The 15,967-nt window shown below is 48.9% G+C and overlaps 1 protein-coding gene across 4 annotated transcripts in view; it reads right to left on the bottom strand.

The window, feature by feature from the left end:
* Positions 1 to 306: 306 nt before the first annotated feature.
* The window catches only part of MIGA2 (mitoguardin 2), a 288,693-nt gene continuing 273,032 nt past the window's right edge, over positions 307 to 15,967 (bottom strand). For all 4 annotated transcript variants that reach the window (XM_069609212.1, XM_069609215.1, XM_069609214.1 and 1 more), the window contains exons 14-16: positions 4,518 to 4,571; positions 3,634 to 3,750; positions 307 to 3,391 (exon numbers count right to left, since the gene is read on the bottom strand). In XM_069609212.1, coding sequence (XP_069465313.1) covers positions 3,194 to 3,391; positions 3,634 to 3,750; positions 4,518 to 4,571 — 369 coding nt within the window. In that variant the 3' untranslated portion in view covers positions 307 to 3,193. The remainder of the gene's footprint in view (positions 3,392 to 3,633; positions 3,751 to 4,517; positions 4,572 to 15,967) is intronic.

The raw sequence follows: 15,967 nt of genomic DNA, 5'->3' as shown, positions 1-15,967 counted from the left end.
GTTTGGAGAGCAGCATAAATCTGTATTTTATTCCAAGTGTTGGCCTTCTTGTGAACCCTGCATGACAACGAAAGCTTCCACTATCTGGATAAGAGAGATGTACCCTCCTCAAAGACCCTGGTATGTGCTCCCAGTTCTGTCCCTTCCACAGAGAAGGGGAAGTTCATACAATTCACACCTGTATGTCTGGTGGTAAATGTGATAAACTGTGCCATCGCCGCTGCCACAAACCCTGCTCCGCCAGCCCCTCTGGCATTCATATGTCACACTTCCAGATCCAAAAAAACACACTAAAATAACATGTGGTCAGTGATGTGACTTGAGATTTAATGTGTGCCAAAAGAAATAAAAATGTGCTATGCAGCAAAATCTTGAATCCAGCAGCACTGGCATATACATGTGCAAAACAGCAGCCTGTTCCTGAGACAAGAGGCAAGGGCGTTGAATCTCCGCGATGTAGCAAACATTCATCCTGTGCAGCCAGGATCAAATGTGATTGGTCCCTGCACGACCAGGGTGCCATCACCACTAGCCAGTCCCCCGCTCTGCTAGCAGTGTGGCAGCACTCTTCTTGAGACCAAGTGCTGCAGAGAAGGCTCAGTGATGACAAGAAAAGGACAGAGGTTTGTGTTGCTAAGGTCGGTCGAGTACACTTTGCAGTGGCCTTCTTTCACAGCATAAATCACAGCTCCCCAAAATTCATGATGGATGACACCAGGAAAAGAAACGTTGATTTTCTTTAGGCCCATCTCCTCTGCATAGCAGAAGACAAGCTACTGAGCATTGATGCTTCAACTTGTAATAGAAAGTAGTGCTCAGAATTGAAGCACAGGCATCTGAGGCCAGCCCTTGCCCTGAGGGTGTTAGACATCAGGTGTACTATGCCCTCACCAGAGTCACAAAACACATCAGAAACCAAAGTGTATGTGGAGGTGGCCACCGGCCAAGCTGAACCAGTTAAAGGGATTGCCAGGTGCTACTAGCCTAGGTTGGCGCACAAGGCCCACACATACACAGGCCCCTCCAGGATAAACCCAACTAGGCCACCCCACCCCAGGACATACTAGCGGAGAGCCATACCACATTGGGCCTAGAAATCTGGCCATATCTGCCATGAGCTCTATCAGGGTGGGCCAGTGAGGATCACCTCTGCAGAGGGTCCCACACTGGGGCCCAACGGCTAAGAGCAGACCAACAATTCTCTTCTCCCAACAGGAGACACATAACAAAAGGAGACAACACATATAAAGAATTAACAGTGTGTTAAAAAGAAAAGCACAAGAAAAAAAAAACAGTAGTGTACAACATACACAGCTTGACACGCATGTTTGGCTGGTTAGCACTTGGCATGTCCAATAAGATTGGATCAGACCTTGCAGTGAGATACATTCAACATGATGATTCACACACCCGCTCTGACTCCTTAGGGTGGATGCCACCCCAGAACCCCGGCAGGAGGTGAGGGGAAACATTCACTCATTGCAGAATCCCTATTCTCAGCTCAATCATTCTCTTATGTTACTCTACCCATGAATGGGGGCTCTATGCAGGGGGTGGGGGGGTGGGGGGGATCTGCAGCCGGCCGCTGGACACAGATATTTAGGATTACTGCTCCAATGAATCCTCACCATTCGCTATTGCAGATCCCTGGCTCAGGGGTAAAGCTAAGAACCACGCTCGAACCTACAGGCAACATGGCGGTAAACATGTCCGCCGCAGACAAGTGGCCACAACTCTGAACGGTGTTCAACAACCACAGGTAGGATTCCCACTTCCAGGCAATGTAAGGGACATTTCCAGCACTTTCAAGGTGCTCAGAAAGAGTGTGAAGACTGACCACAGTGCCAATCCCTCTACCTGCCTGAGCCTCAGCAACTTCAGCCAAAAACTCAGCCTGGCCTGAAGGACACTGGCAGAAACGTCCAAGGTTCCTCCCACAGCAGCGCTGCTCACCAGCCACATTGGAGGACCAAGGGCAACTGAGCTGCAATGATCACACCCAAAGGTGGTACATGCTATGCTCTGTGCTGTGTAGAACTGCTCCAAACAGGTCATAGCATATGCGCAGAAGCGCAGATTGACCAGTCAAAGGGGCGCGTTCTAATCAGAGGATAAAAAGACCTTTTCAGAATAACTTTCTGCTTTTGCTCACCCCTCTGCCCCCCGCCTCTAAAAGAGAAACTCCTAATATTTAACCAATGTGGTAGAAGAGAAAAACTGGACAACAGGCCATGCGCTCGCACACCTGGGTCATCAAAGTGCACTTCACCTGTGCACATTCTGCTGATTAAACTGCCCCCGGCCAAAGTTCTAGAACAGATTTTACCCAGAAAGGGAGATTGAACAGGTGTGGCTGCATCCATTCCAGGAGTTTAACATTGTTGGACAAACATCATTGCTTGAAAAAGGCAGGGTCATTATGACCAAATATGTACGAGGGCCACATTCTGGTGTCTTGCAACTTAAGAGGGCGTAGAGAACATTCATATGCAAGTGCTCCCAACCAGTATCGGTGGCTTTTGCAGATTTCTGCACGTGTGGCGAGCAAGGTTCTCGCGGAAATGTCGCACCCTCCTTCTGCTCTTGTGAAAACGACACAAAGAGCAATGCATGTATACTCAACGAAATCCGGTTGCAGTGGAGGGATAATATGAGGAACAGTAGCCAGCTGTGCTACCGCTCTCGGCCAGTGAGCAGCAGCGAGTTTGGTTGAACTGATGACCTCAGTCCAAGAAGAGATCTTAGGACAGCACTCTAACTCATCCAGGGCAACAGTACACATATAGTACTGTGCCCTTCACATTTCAGGGACTGTCTTCCTGCAGGAAATCTTTATTTCTTCCACTTGTAGCACCGGTGGTGGTGGAGGCACAGCAGAGGTGAGAAAAGACTTGTGCATGTAGCAACCGGGTCTTTAGGTTTGCAGCAACCCCGCCTCAAGGTCCTGACCCACAGCGAGATCCAGATGCACCTGCAAGGCTCCTCAGGAGGCAGACCCGTGTCCATCTGTACAGCACATGAGTGCCATGGAGCGGACTCAGAATGATTCATATTAAATAAAAACAATTAAAAGAGGACAAGACTGCGTGCCGCCCTGGATTTGTGCTGGTCCTGCAGCTGTTCCAGTCAGGGTTACACTGGGCTCGGAGTCTTTCTTCGAGTCCCTGCACTGGGAAGGGGGGTTCAGTAGAGGTCACTCCATGCCAGGTTCTTGACATTGCTTGGGCACAGAGCCATTCATATCTGCCGGGCAGTCGGTGCCCAGATACCCTAGGAGAATGTCGCTGCGCCTGTGGGAGAGCTGCAGGATGTCAGACGCCAATGACTGCACCGTGGTGTACCTCACCTTATCCAAGTCAAACATATCCTGCAGGTACTGCATTATCTGGTCCTGCAGGAGGGAGAGAGAAGACAGAGGCTCAGACTCTTTCCAACAATTAAGCAAGAGCCTACATTACACATGAGCACTTTCTACATTCTTGACCTCTACTGACCCGACAGTCAACCAGAGCACACATACAGAAAAGAATGGCAATCCTAAGCTGTAACTGGGTGTAATACCCTAGACCAGCCCCATATGCCAACCTCTCTCACATAGCCCCCCACATTTCCCCTCGAAGTAGCCAGTCTTACCTTGAAGAAAGTGCAGGTCTCAGATAGGTGTGGTTTAGGTCCAAGGAAACCGAAGGCCAGCACAGGGCTGACGTGCTCCGATACGGAGTAAAAATGAGAGATAAAGCCATCTGGAACCTGAAAGGGAGAAGACATGTTCTCTACTGGCTTGCCAAAGGAACCATTTACACTGTCACAGGTTAGTCACACCCGTTCCTGGAGGGACCAGCGCCCTCGTGACATTTCTCATACACTCCAAGGTGGAGGGGCCTGGACACTGGGCATCTTCTATACAAACCGTGAATAAGTAATTGTGACCCATGACCGGCTACATAAACCTCACATACAGGAGCTACGTTCAAGGTCGATGGTGGCCCAGATTCTGAAAGTCTCTGGCCTTTGCTACATGGTTACAGGTGTTGCTTGATAAAAGGTGCAGATATGAAGGAAGCGAACAACCTGCCCCACATTCCATGCAGTGCAGATACAGCGTAGAGAAGATGAGGCAATGCTTAGTTGAGTGGCTCGGTACATGTGCAGCCCCCGCTCCAGATACATGGAAATGGAATGGACTGTTCTGGAAGGAGCCATCAACGCCATCTGTTTTTAGTGGAGGGGCACAGGGGGCTGAGCAGTCTCTCGTTAGGACAAGGTTGTCCCTATCCAATGTTCTTAGATAGCCCCAGGGTTCCAATGGGTCAGGAGATTCCCAGTGCTCAGCAGGGGTCACCCCTGTTCTTAACTGGGGGGCAGGGAGGTGGGAGGACACTGTGTCCAGGTCAATGGGCCGGAATGATTTCTGGCAGAGGAGGAGCCGCCCTTGTTCTTTGCAGAGCAGATCGCAGAGTTCCCAGGGCCCGGCAGGAGGACACCCTCACTCAGGTTTCTAGGTTAGATCCACTTACCATAAGAAGTCGTCTTTTTGCTTTCAGGACAGACCAGCAGGCTGTGGCCAGGGCCTACAATATAAAGGAAAAATAAGCAGTGTTAACCTACAGGACTTGGAATAATAAAACAAAGATGACATGATCTGAGGTGAAAGGTCACCCTAACTTCTTCCTTGGGGAGTGCATCTCCACAACCTTATCTGCGACCCAACTGAAACTTCACCTCCGAGAGGCCCCCCCAAGTCTCCCAGAGCAGGGAATCCCAAGAACAACCGGTGCCCAGTTCACTGTATAAGCTTCACTGGTTGGTGGAAGACGACAATTTTTGATTGCAGTCTGATACAGTCTGTCACCAGAATGATGCCCTAGTTCTACATCAATCCACAGCCAGCCTTTGTTCCTATGAAAGAATGCATCAGGAGACGGATGTGGCCATATATGGTCATTGCTTCTGCCTGCTTCAGAGATCGAAGCAGCAATTGTCAGAACCAGAATAGGATGCATGATTTATACCTGGGACCACATGGTGAGTGAAAGTCTGGGAAGACGCTCAGAATAGTTTGAATGTGGCAACCCCCTCCACCCCCCCCAAAATTGAGTCGATGGCCGCAATAAGATAGCAAAGGAGGACCATTCTGATTCAGAGCAGGGTTTACTCAACCCTCAATCTAACACAGTAATCTGCATCTTTACTGGGTTGAAGTCGAACCATGGACGCTGGAAAGAACAATCTGCCAGACTGTCATGGAACGAGGAGGCGAACTGAAGAACGACGCTGGGAAGCTCTGCTGCGTCATGCTGCCAAGACCCACCCAATAGTAAAGATCGCCCAGCGCCTGAAGACAACAAGCTTCAAACCAAGGGATCAGAAGAACCTGCGATTCCTCGAGCGAACCAAAGAAAGCCCGACACAAAGAGGCAGGAGCACCAGGCACACTGAATACTGGTAACTGACAGAGCCCAAGAAGCACAACCACTACCAAGGATGGTTGGTACAGAGGAGTATTTTGTTGGGAATTATATAGCAACTTTTTGGCCAAAGTGCTGAGCATTTTAATAACAGTACAAAAAATATGAAATGATGGTAAATAAACAGTGCTTAGAGAGTTAAACGAGAGATAACGCAGAAAAGGGGTTTAGCACAGGTGGGGGGAGAGAAGAGGAGGCAAACGGCCCAATTAAAGACTGAACAGAGAGGGGCAGGGTGAGAGGCAAGGAGTCCAACAAAGACAGAACAATAGTCAAGTAGGGAAAATGGCGAGCTTAGTAGCAATGAAGGAAGAAAAGGGCAAGCTTTGTGGATATTAGAAAGATGGAAGCTGCAAGTACAGGTGGTATTGTAAATTTGAAGAAAGAAAAAGAGGAAGCGAAGAGGACACGAAATTAGTGGTGAATGTAGAGAAGGGTAGGAGGGGCGGCGGAGAAGGGCAGAGGAGGGGCTGGGGGAGAAGGGCAGAGGAGGGGCTGGGGGAGAAGGGCAGAGGAGGGGTCGGAGGAGAAAGGCAGAGGAGGGGCCGGGGGAGAAGGGCAGAGGAGGGGCCGGGGGAGAAGGGCAGAGGAGGGGCCGGGGGAGAAGGGCAGAGGAGGGCCTGAGGGAGACATTCTCGAGACCCAGATCGACATGAGAATTTCGGAGCTGGAAAGAAGGGAGGAGCAAAGTGCACTCAAAATGGACGACTTCAAGAAAAAAAAAAAAAAAACAAGAGTGTCGATGCAATCTGAGGTTTTTTGGCTTTCCAGAAAGGGATGGGAAAATGCAAGGTGAGATAATTAAAGCCATCAATGAAGTCATCAGGAAAGTCTTTAATGATGACAACACCACCAAACCCACCATCAACAGAGCACACCGAGCAGGAGGGGGTGCCCGTGGACCAAGATCTGGGCTTGCCAAATTCCATTACTACTATACTGGTCATGGCAAGAAAAAGAGGAAGCGAAGAGGACACAGAATTAGAGGCGAATGTAGAGAAGGGTAGGAGTGGCGGCGGAAAAGGGCAGAGGAGGGGCCGGGGGAGAAGGGCAGAGGAGGGGCTGGGGGAGAAGGGCTGAGGAGGGGCCGGGGGAGAAGGGCAGAGGAGGGCCTGAGGGAGACATTCTCGAGACCCAGATCGACATGAGAATTTCGGAGCTGGAATGCTTGGAGGGGTGTGGGATGGGGGAGTTCATCATAAGTGGTTTACTATGGTTACATGTTCATTTATGAACACAACTGAAGGTTGGGACCTTATCAGTCAACAAAGTCCGGCTCACGACACCAGTTCTTACGTCAGGCGATCCTGAAAAAAATGTTATTTGTTATTTGTCGGTTTAAACTGTCGGGTTAAGAGATCCCTAATAATACACACATTTCTCAGTTCAGAATTAGACATCCTGTTCCTGCAGGAGACACACTGGCAGAGATGGAGGGAACCTGCCCTTAGAGCCAGAGCCAAAACCAAAACCATAGGAGGAAGGGAGTTTACTCATCCAATCAGTCTAAGAAAAAGGGTGTTGAAATCGTGGTGGCCACCAAACTTAATTTGGTCCTGAGGGTGGAATCTAAGGACCCCATAATGACCAAGGGGGAGGTTAAAGGCGGCACGATTACCCTAGTCTCAGTTTACTGTCCAAATGGCGGGCAAGATCAGTTCTGGCTCTCAATGAAGGGCAAAATCCAATAATTCCTTGAAGGCTCCCTGATCATAGGTGGCAACTTTAACATGGCCCTTGACCCAGACTCTGACAGAAAAAGGGCGACTTCACATGCAACCACCAGTGCGCAGCTTAAAAGGGCACTCGGTTTCCAACAAACCAATTCAGATCTGGGTGTGGTGGACTCTTTTCCGGGTAAAGGGACGGGACCCCCCATACACTTACTACTCTAAAGTGCAGGACCCATTTTCAAGGATAGGCTACCACCTCATTGAGAGACCTCTAAATAACAGGGTTTTGGAGACGACCACAGAGTCCATCCAGTGGTCAAACCAGGACATGGTTAGAGTTGGAATCGGGGAATGGTTCGCAGAAAAAGACACCTCCAAGTGGACCTTCAACAACCTCTTGTTAAAAGACAAAGAACTGACCCAGACACTGCTGGCATCAATTAAAGAGTACTCCCATTTTAAATAGAACAGCGAGGTGGGGATTCCTGGAATAAGGGAGGCATTTAAAGCAACCATATGGGGGGTCCTGATGAGAATGGGAGCCAAAAGTAAGTACAGCAGGAGGTGTCACTTGGGTGTAAAATAGACGCTCTGCAGCCGGGGGGAAGCGAGGTCCCAAATGCTTCCTGGAGCACTGGAGCTACTCCAGATATACAGAGCTGAACTGAAGGCCCTACTGATTCACCAAACAGAGCGTAAATTGGCATTCCCCAAACAAAAATATATGGAGAAGGGGGAACAAGCTGATAAAATGCTGGCTTGGAGGCAAGGGAGCAAGGAAACTCTTGAAAGAAGGGTGACTGTAATACAACCAGCAAGTGGAGAAAAACTCCTGAATGATGCCCAGATAGCAGACGAATTTCGTAACTACTACAAAACCCTTTACACTTCCGAATTCACTGAAGAAGCGATTCCCATCGACCAATTCCTCAACACGCTCCCCATACCAAGTCTAACCCCAGACGGAGTAGCCGCCTTGGACGCTCCATTCACTGATGAGGAGGTCCTTGACACCATTGATAAAATGAGGGGGGCACGCATCTGGGGAGGATGGCTACACGGTTAGGTTCTTCAAAACATTCTGCTTCACTCTGGCCCCCTTCATGACAAACTGTTTAACAACGTCCTGACATCAGGTTCCCTTCTGAGATCCATGCTCCCCGCTCTCAGTCGTTATCCGGAAGGAAGGCAAAGACCCTACCCGATACCAGTGTTATCGTCCCATCTCTTTGCAGAACACAGATGTAAAAAGGATGGCAAAAGTTTTAGCTAATAGTCTCCACCACGTAATGCCTTCCCTCGTCCATGGGGACCAAGTGGGGTTTATTCCAGGCCACCAGGGATCAGACAAAACAAGAAAGTCAATCAATTTAATTCATGAGGCCAAAACAAGGGGATGGATGCTTACTTGGTTTCGATAGACTCTGAGAAGGCCTTTGATCGGGTAGAGTGGAACTAGATGGGGAAGGTCTTACAAAAGATGGGCTTTGGTAGCAACTTTCGACAATTGATACTGGCGCTCTACAACGACCCTGTAGCCAGGGTGGCGGTCAGTGGTACCATTTCTGCCCCCCTTTCACCTGACTATGAGGTATCAGGCAGGGCTGTCCCATTTCCCCCTTCATATACGCCCTCACACACCCTCACAATGGAATCCCGGCCATTGCAGTTAGGAATAACCAGAATATAGCAGGAATCTGCTGTGGTATCTTAGATTTTAAACTCCCCCTGTTTGCAGATGACATCCTGTGTTAACTGATGAATGTCCCTACCCGAACTGCTTGCTCAAATAAACCGGTTTGGTCGGTTTTCAGGCCTAAAAATAAACGTACCCAAGTCCAGCATAATGCCCATTGGGGCCATCGACCCTGCAACTAGAGATGGGAAAACCTTAGGAGGGATGAGGATTGATAACATAGCCATCCCCTATTTAGGTATTCAAATCCCGAGGAATCGCTAAATTTCGCGCTGATGTTGGAAAAGATGAAATCAGACTTGACTCGCTGGGCCCCCTTGACCCTCCTCTTGGTTTGGGAGGATGGTCACCGTCAAGATCAACGTACTCCTAATGCCTGCTGAATCTATTTTCCTCCCTCCCGACTCCCCCTCTCTGATCCCACCTTCCTCCAAACTGAGGTTGATGATACATTTATATGGAAGGGGAAGAGGCCTAAAATTAAAATGAAGACTCTGACCCTGCCCAGAGACTTTGGTGGGTTTGGCCTCCCTGACTTTTGGCTGTATTACAAAGCAGCCCAACTCCAAGTCATGCTAGAACGCCTTAGAGACGACATGAGCACACACCGGACTTGCATTGAGGACTTAAGCACCCAGCCAAAGAAAGTCAGAGACCTATTGTGGTCCCCAACAAAAGACGCCCTGGCCACGTAAGGAAGCACCCAACGCTTGCCATCCTGGGTACCCTATGGAAAAAGAGTAAAAGTAACAACCTCTTCTCCTCTGGGCCCTCTCCTCGGACCTCGGTGTGGTGGCACCCGCTGGAGGACAGGGGGGGGGGGCTTCTGTCACTTACAAAAATGGTCCGACAGTGGTTTAGAGAGAGCGGGTAAGCTATTTCCAGAAGGCCAATTAATCGATTTCATCCCCTTGCCTGAGTCACTGTTCGCAGAATTGCTGAGCATTTTCAAATACCTTAGCCTCAAAGGTATCCCGTCCAACCCTAGATGGCACTCCAAGATCTCTAGACCCTTAAACTCCTTTGAGAAAGTTATTAATGAAGCTACATCATGAAAGGCAATCCTATCTAAAATATACAGAACAGAGTAGATGGATTGGATGGAGTAGATATATCTCTGTATCTCCTATTTATGCTATATATTTATGCTATGTACCTGTATCCCCATGTTATCTGTATCACATGTTTACCCTATCCAATCTGTCGCTTTATATACGTGTGCATTCACAGGAAATTACAATTGCAGTGATACAGATGTTGGAGAGCTGAATGGACAGCTGAATTTGCTTTGGAAAATGGCTCAGAATTTTGCTCAAAATCACTGCAACTGTTTGCCTGACCGATAGCAAAAGGAGATTATATGTCATCAGGGTACTGTCTTCTCCTGTTTTGGGTGAGAAAGTATTTTCTTTAACTTTGAATCTGGAGTGCATGTATATTTTATTTTGTTTTAAATAATGATTTTTAGTATGATATCATGAAAGATTTGGATACATGATGAAATTGTTGTACAAGGTTAATGTTAATCATATACAACAATAAAAATAAAAAATATACGTGTGCAGCTATGTATGGCCCCTGTCCTGCTCTCGTGCTTGGTCGCAGGTGCTTTGCTCATAACCACCATATCACACTACTACACTTACTCTCCCCTATACACCATCATTCAACTAGAACACAGCTATGCTATGACACATTCGGCCTACCTGTACTCATACTCGCATGACCCCACCAACACCCCATCATCCTAATAAAACACAGCTAGTTCAGCACATTCCGGCTAGCTTAGGTGTCTCCTCAGGCCTAACGCAGCCAGAACCCAGTCTGGGTGTCCACCCTCCAGACTGAACACATCCAACTGATTTCCTCAGCACCACATCTACCGCTAAGAAGCGGTTATCATGCAACAACCACACCAGCTGCACGCATATCCAGTGCGCCCACGCACGTTATGTTATTATTTATTTATTTTTCCCCCCCTCTCCCTCTCCCTCTCCCCCCCTCCCCCTCTCCCTCTCCCCTTGAACTGTGGTTCCCGAGGGCGTTCAACCTACCAGCGCTGTGAGGTCATAACAATGATACATAAGGCGCTATATAAATGCCAAGTAACATAACATATAAAGTAATGATCACATCGGACTTGGAGGGGAGACAGAATTGTAAGCACTTCTGGGCCTAACAGTCAGGGCCGGGAATCTCAGAAGATACCTGGGGCAAAATGTATAAGCTAATGTTCTCCAGCCAACTTTACACCTCTGCAATGGAACACAATTTCAAAATTCTACACTAGCACCTACCTCCACTCAGGCTATATGAGAATGCATTACTTACCGTAAAAGCATTTCTGATGGTTGTATCTGCTTAGATTCAACATGCTGTGCATAGGTCCGACATCCAGTGGTCACTGCGGAGTATTGCATTTTGTTTTTCGTAGTCGAAAAGGGGACGTCGACAAGGCGTGTCTGAAACACTATCCCTATAGTGACGTGCGTTGTACCCACAATCCCTCACGCGTCGAGGTCCCTCTGTTTGTATTTTTCTGCCCTGAGGGAGCCTTCTAGACGTGAGCGAGTACAGAAAAGAGAGATATATAAAGGAAGTCTATGTTCCTTCCATCCGAGCGGGGAGGAAGGGCGGGCGCATGTGAATCTAAGCAGATACAACCATCAGAAATGCTTTTACGGTAAGTAATGCATTCTCTTCTGATGTTTGTTAATCTGCTTAGAATCACATGCTGTGCATAGACTAGCGAGCAGTACCCGGAGTTGGCGGTGGGTTATGAGAAGGAACAGTAGAGAAAAGGTGTCTTAATACTGCCTGTCCCACCTGGGAGTCAGATCTAGAGTGTGTATCTAGACAGTAGTGTTTTGTAAAGGTGTGCACAGAACTCCAGGTAGCCGCTTTGCAGATGGACTCAAGGGGAACATTTGCAATGAATGCTATGGATGCCCCCGTGCCTCGAGTAGAGTGTGCTCTTGGCCTAAAGGGCAGTTCTCTCTTAGCAAGAGTATAGCAGAGAGTGATGCATTGAACAATCCATCTAGAAATAGTGGATTTTGAAACTGCATCTCCTTCTCTTCCTGCTGCCACCGAGACGAAGAACTGATTAGTCTTCCTCAGTGGTCTGGTTCTTTCCATGTAGAACATGACCGCTCTGCGTACATCTAGTGTGTGCAGAGTCCTTTCTCCCAAATTGGAAGGGTTTTGAAAGAACGTTGGTAGTTCTATAGACTGGTTTACGTGGAATTTAGAAATAAATTTCGGAGCAAACCTAGGGTGAGTGCGTAGAACCACTTTATCTTTGTGAACTGTAACGAAGGGGTCTAGAATAGAAAGAGCCTGAAGTTCAATTACTCTCCTGATGGAGGTGATAGCTATTAAAAAAGCAGTCTTAAGCGTGAGGTGTTTAAGAGATGCTTTGTGCATGGGTTCGAATGGAGAGCCCATGAGTCTGGTGAGTACCACATTAAGGTCCCATCCGGGAGCTGGGTCAGCTATCGGGGGGTGTATTCTCTTTACTCCCTCCATGAAGGCCTTTATAACAGGGATTCTCCACCACGACACTTTGAGTTGGGAAGTGGTGTATGCAGAAAGTGCAGCTAGGTGGACTTTAATGGAGTTAAACACTAGACCTGAATCTAATAGGTGGGTGAGGTATAGGACCACATGTGTGGGAGAGCAGTCAATAGGGTTGATGCTTTTACCCCTGCACCAGATGACAAATCTTTTCCACTTGCTAGAATAGCAGTGGCGAGTGTTCGGTTTTCGGGCTTCCCTGAGGATGTCCATGCATCTTTGCGGGAGTTGTAGATGTCCGAACTCTATGATCTCAGGAGCCAAGCTGCTAAGTTCATGTTCTGGGGGCATGGATGCAGCGTCCTGCCTTTGTCCTGAGACAGCATGTTGTACGGGCAGGGGAGTTTTATTGGGGGGGATAGAGACATCTCCATCAAGTGAGCGAACCATGGTTGTCGTGCCCACATTGGGGCCACTAGTATCATGGTCACTTGTTCCTGGTGCATCTTGTGCACCACTTTGTTGAGAAGGGGAGTCGGGGGAAAAGCGTAAACAAATTTCCCTGACCATTGCATCGACAGACCGTTCCCCTTGGATTGGTTCTGGGGGTACCTGGAGGCGTAACTTAGGCATTGTGAGTTTTCCAGGGTTGCGAACAGGTCTATTTCTGGGAATCCCCAATGTGTGAAGACGTCGAAGACGATGTCTTCGTGCAGGCGCCATTCGTACTCTTTGGGCAGGGGGAAATCTCTGCTGAGGCTGTCTGCTAGCAGATTGAGTTCCCCGGGTACATGTAGTGATAGTAGGAACATGTTCTGTTTGAGAGCCCACTTCCATATATTCTGGGCCAGCTTGGACAGGCCTGGAGAGTGGGTGCCCCCTTGCTTGTTGATGTAGTACATGGCTGTGGTGCTGTCTGTAAGGACCATTACTGTCTTGCCTTGTAGGTGTTCCTGGAAGGCTTTTAGCGCCTTGAACACAGTTAGTAGCTCCAGTAGATTTATGTGTTTGGATGCTACGTTCGGAGTCCACACTCCGTGAGCAGTCTGATGGGATAGGTGCGCCCCCCATCCTGTGAGGGATGCGTCTGTGGTTAGAGTGGCTTCCGCCGCGGGTGTGGCAAAGGGTTTCCCTTTTTCCATGTTTTCCTTTGTCCACCACCGTAGCGAGAGAACTAAGGCCTGCGAGACCACAACTAGATCCTCCCATAGTCCGCTGGCCTGACACCACTGGCTGTTGAGCCACTCTTGCATTGGGCGCATGCGCAGGCGCGCGTGAGGTACCAAATAAATACACGACGCCATCATTCCTAGCAAGCGCATTGCTTTGCGTACCGTCACCTCTCGACCGGTTACATATTGAGGGATTTGAAACAGCATGTTTTGGACCCTCTCTCTGGAGGGGAAGACGAGGCCGTCCTTTGTTTGAATTAGAGCCCCTAGGAATTGCTTGATTTGACTGGGGTCTAAACTGGACTTCTTTTCGTTGATGGAGAAGCCCAACTGGAACAAAAGGTCTACTGTCTTTTGGGTATTGGAGAAGCATGTTTCGTAAGAATCCCCTGTTATGAGCCAGTCGTCGAGGTAAGGGTAAACTGGGATGGACAACCTGCGCAGGTGGGCCGCTGCCACTGCCAGCACCTTCGTGAATACCCTTGGTGCTGATGCTATGCCGAAGGGTAGCACTTTGAACTGGTAGTGTTTGCCCTCTATCATGAACCTGAGGTATTTTCTGTGCGCTGGCAACATTAAAATATGAAAGTATGCATCTTTCATGTCCAATGTTGTCATGTAATCTCCCTGAGAAAGCAGTGGGATTACTTCCTGTAAGGTTACCATACGAAACTTTTGGGGTTTGATAAAGTTGTTCGCTGGGCGCAGATCTAATACAGGGCGCATGGTTAGATCCTTTTTGGGTACAAGGAAGTACACTGAATAAATACCTTCCGTTACCTGAGATAGAGGCACGACCTCTATGGCTCCTTTTTCCAGTAGTTGTTGTACTTCTTGGAGAAGGATGGCAAGATGTTCCGGTGTCATGCGACGTCCCCTCGAGGGTCTGTAGGATGGGGAACTGTTGAATTCGATACAGTATCCGTGGGCTACGGTGGACAGTACCCAACGGTCTGACGTTATCTCCTCCCATGCAGGAAGAAAGGATGTTAACCGGCCCCCGACCGGTGTTGCATGGGAGGGGACGCGAATCTTCGCGTCACTTGGAGTTGTTGGGGGCTTGGGAGCCTCTGGGGGTGGATCCCCGACCCCTCCCTTTGCCCCGGCGTTGGCCTCTTTGGCTGTACTGCCCACTATTGGTTTGGTAATTGGTGGCAGGGTATTGCTGATGTTGATTTTGTTGTTGGTGTTGGCGTTGGCCACGAAAAAAGCGTTTGTTGCCATAGCCGCGCCTGGTAGTGGGCTTAGAGATCTGGTCGAGAGTCTTGATAGTGTCGAACTCTTTTTTAGCCATCTCTAGGGCTTCATCTACCGCTTTCCCGAAGAGGTTAGCGTCCTCGACAGGTTTATTTATCAAAGACGCCTGTGTCTCTGGTTTAAAGCCTGAGTTGCGCAGCCATACATGGCGCTTTAGGAGTATTCCTTGTACCAAGGAACGTCCTGCTGTTTCTGCCGCGTCCAGAGAGTTTTTAACAATGCTCTGGTTCACTTGGGTTCCTTCGCCAATAGTTGACAGTAGGCGCGTACGTAAAGGCTCCGGTGCTTCCTCGGCGTCTTTTCGCAGTTTGGCCCACTGCGCGTCTGCGTAGCTTGCAAGCAAGGAATTGTTGTTGGCAATTCTTGCTGAGAAGGCAGCCGAGGAAGTAACTCTTTTTGCAAGGGCATATAGCCTCTTGCCCTCCTTGTCAGGGGGTGCCTCACTGGTGGAAAGTGGTACCCCTGCCCTCTTTCTAGTATTAGAAACCACTAGGGAATCAGGAATGGAATGTCCCCTAATGTAGAGGGGGTCTGAGGGTGAAGGAGTGAAAAGTTTTTCAATCCGTGGATTGACCCCTCTGATCATAGCGGGAGTGGACAGCGAAGGTATGATCCTTCTCTTCACTGAAGCGAGGAGTGGAATGGTCTGGCTGACCGGGGGTTTTTCCTTAATCACTCTTTCTACAAAGTCCAATTCTGGAGAGAGTTCCCCGGTGTCGAGTTTGAAATGCGCTGCTGCTCTGCGCAACAGTGCATTGAACGTTGGCTGATCGTCAATTGGAGACGTGTTCCTAACTGGAGAATTGTCCGGAGGAGTTAGGTTTAGGACATCAGTGTCGGAATACACTGATGGTGATTGCCAGGGGTGTGAAGGTCCCTCTTCTGGGTTAACCCCGAAGCCTTCTTCTATAATGTCTGTTCTGTCTTCCAGACATTCCTCCTGGTTCTGTTCTTCATTGTCCATGAAATCATCTTCTTCCTCGAAGTCTTGCTCCTCCCCAGTGAGGTCATATACATCTTGGAAGTCTGAGGCTGTGTCCTGCTGGGGATCGACTAGCCTCGGATTTTTGGCCCTGGGGTCCTCCTGAGGCCCTTCTCTGGTCCTCTTGTGTGTTTGAGAGGCCTGGGTGCTCATGAACTTTTCCATCCTCTCCATACAGAGGTGGAGTCTTTCCATAGTTTCAT

Source organism: Ambystoma mexicanum, chromosome 8, assembly GCF_040938575.1.
Source record: "Ambystoma mexicanum isolate Mex_15411 chromosome 8, UKY_AmexF1_1, whole genome shotgun sequence".
Taxonomy (NCBI): domain Eukaryota; kingdom Metazoa; phylum Chordata; class Amphibia; order Caudata; family Ambystomatidae; genus Ambystoma; species Ambystoma mexicanum.
The sequence above is the reverse complement of the archived record's forward strand: the minus strand, read 5'-3'. Positions and strand labels throughout refer to the sequence as shown.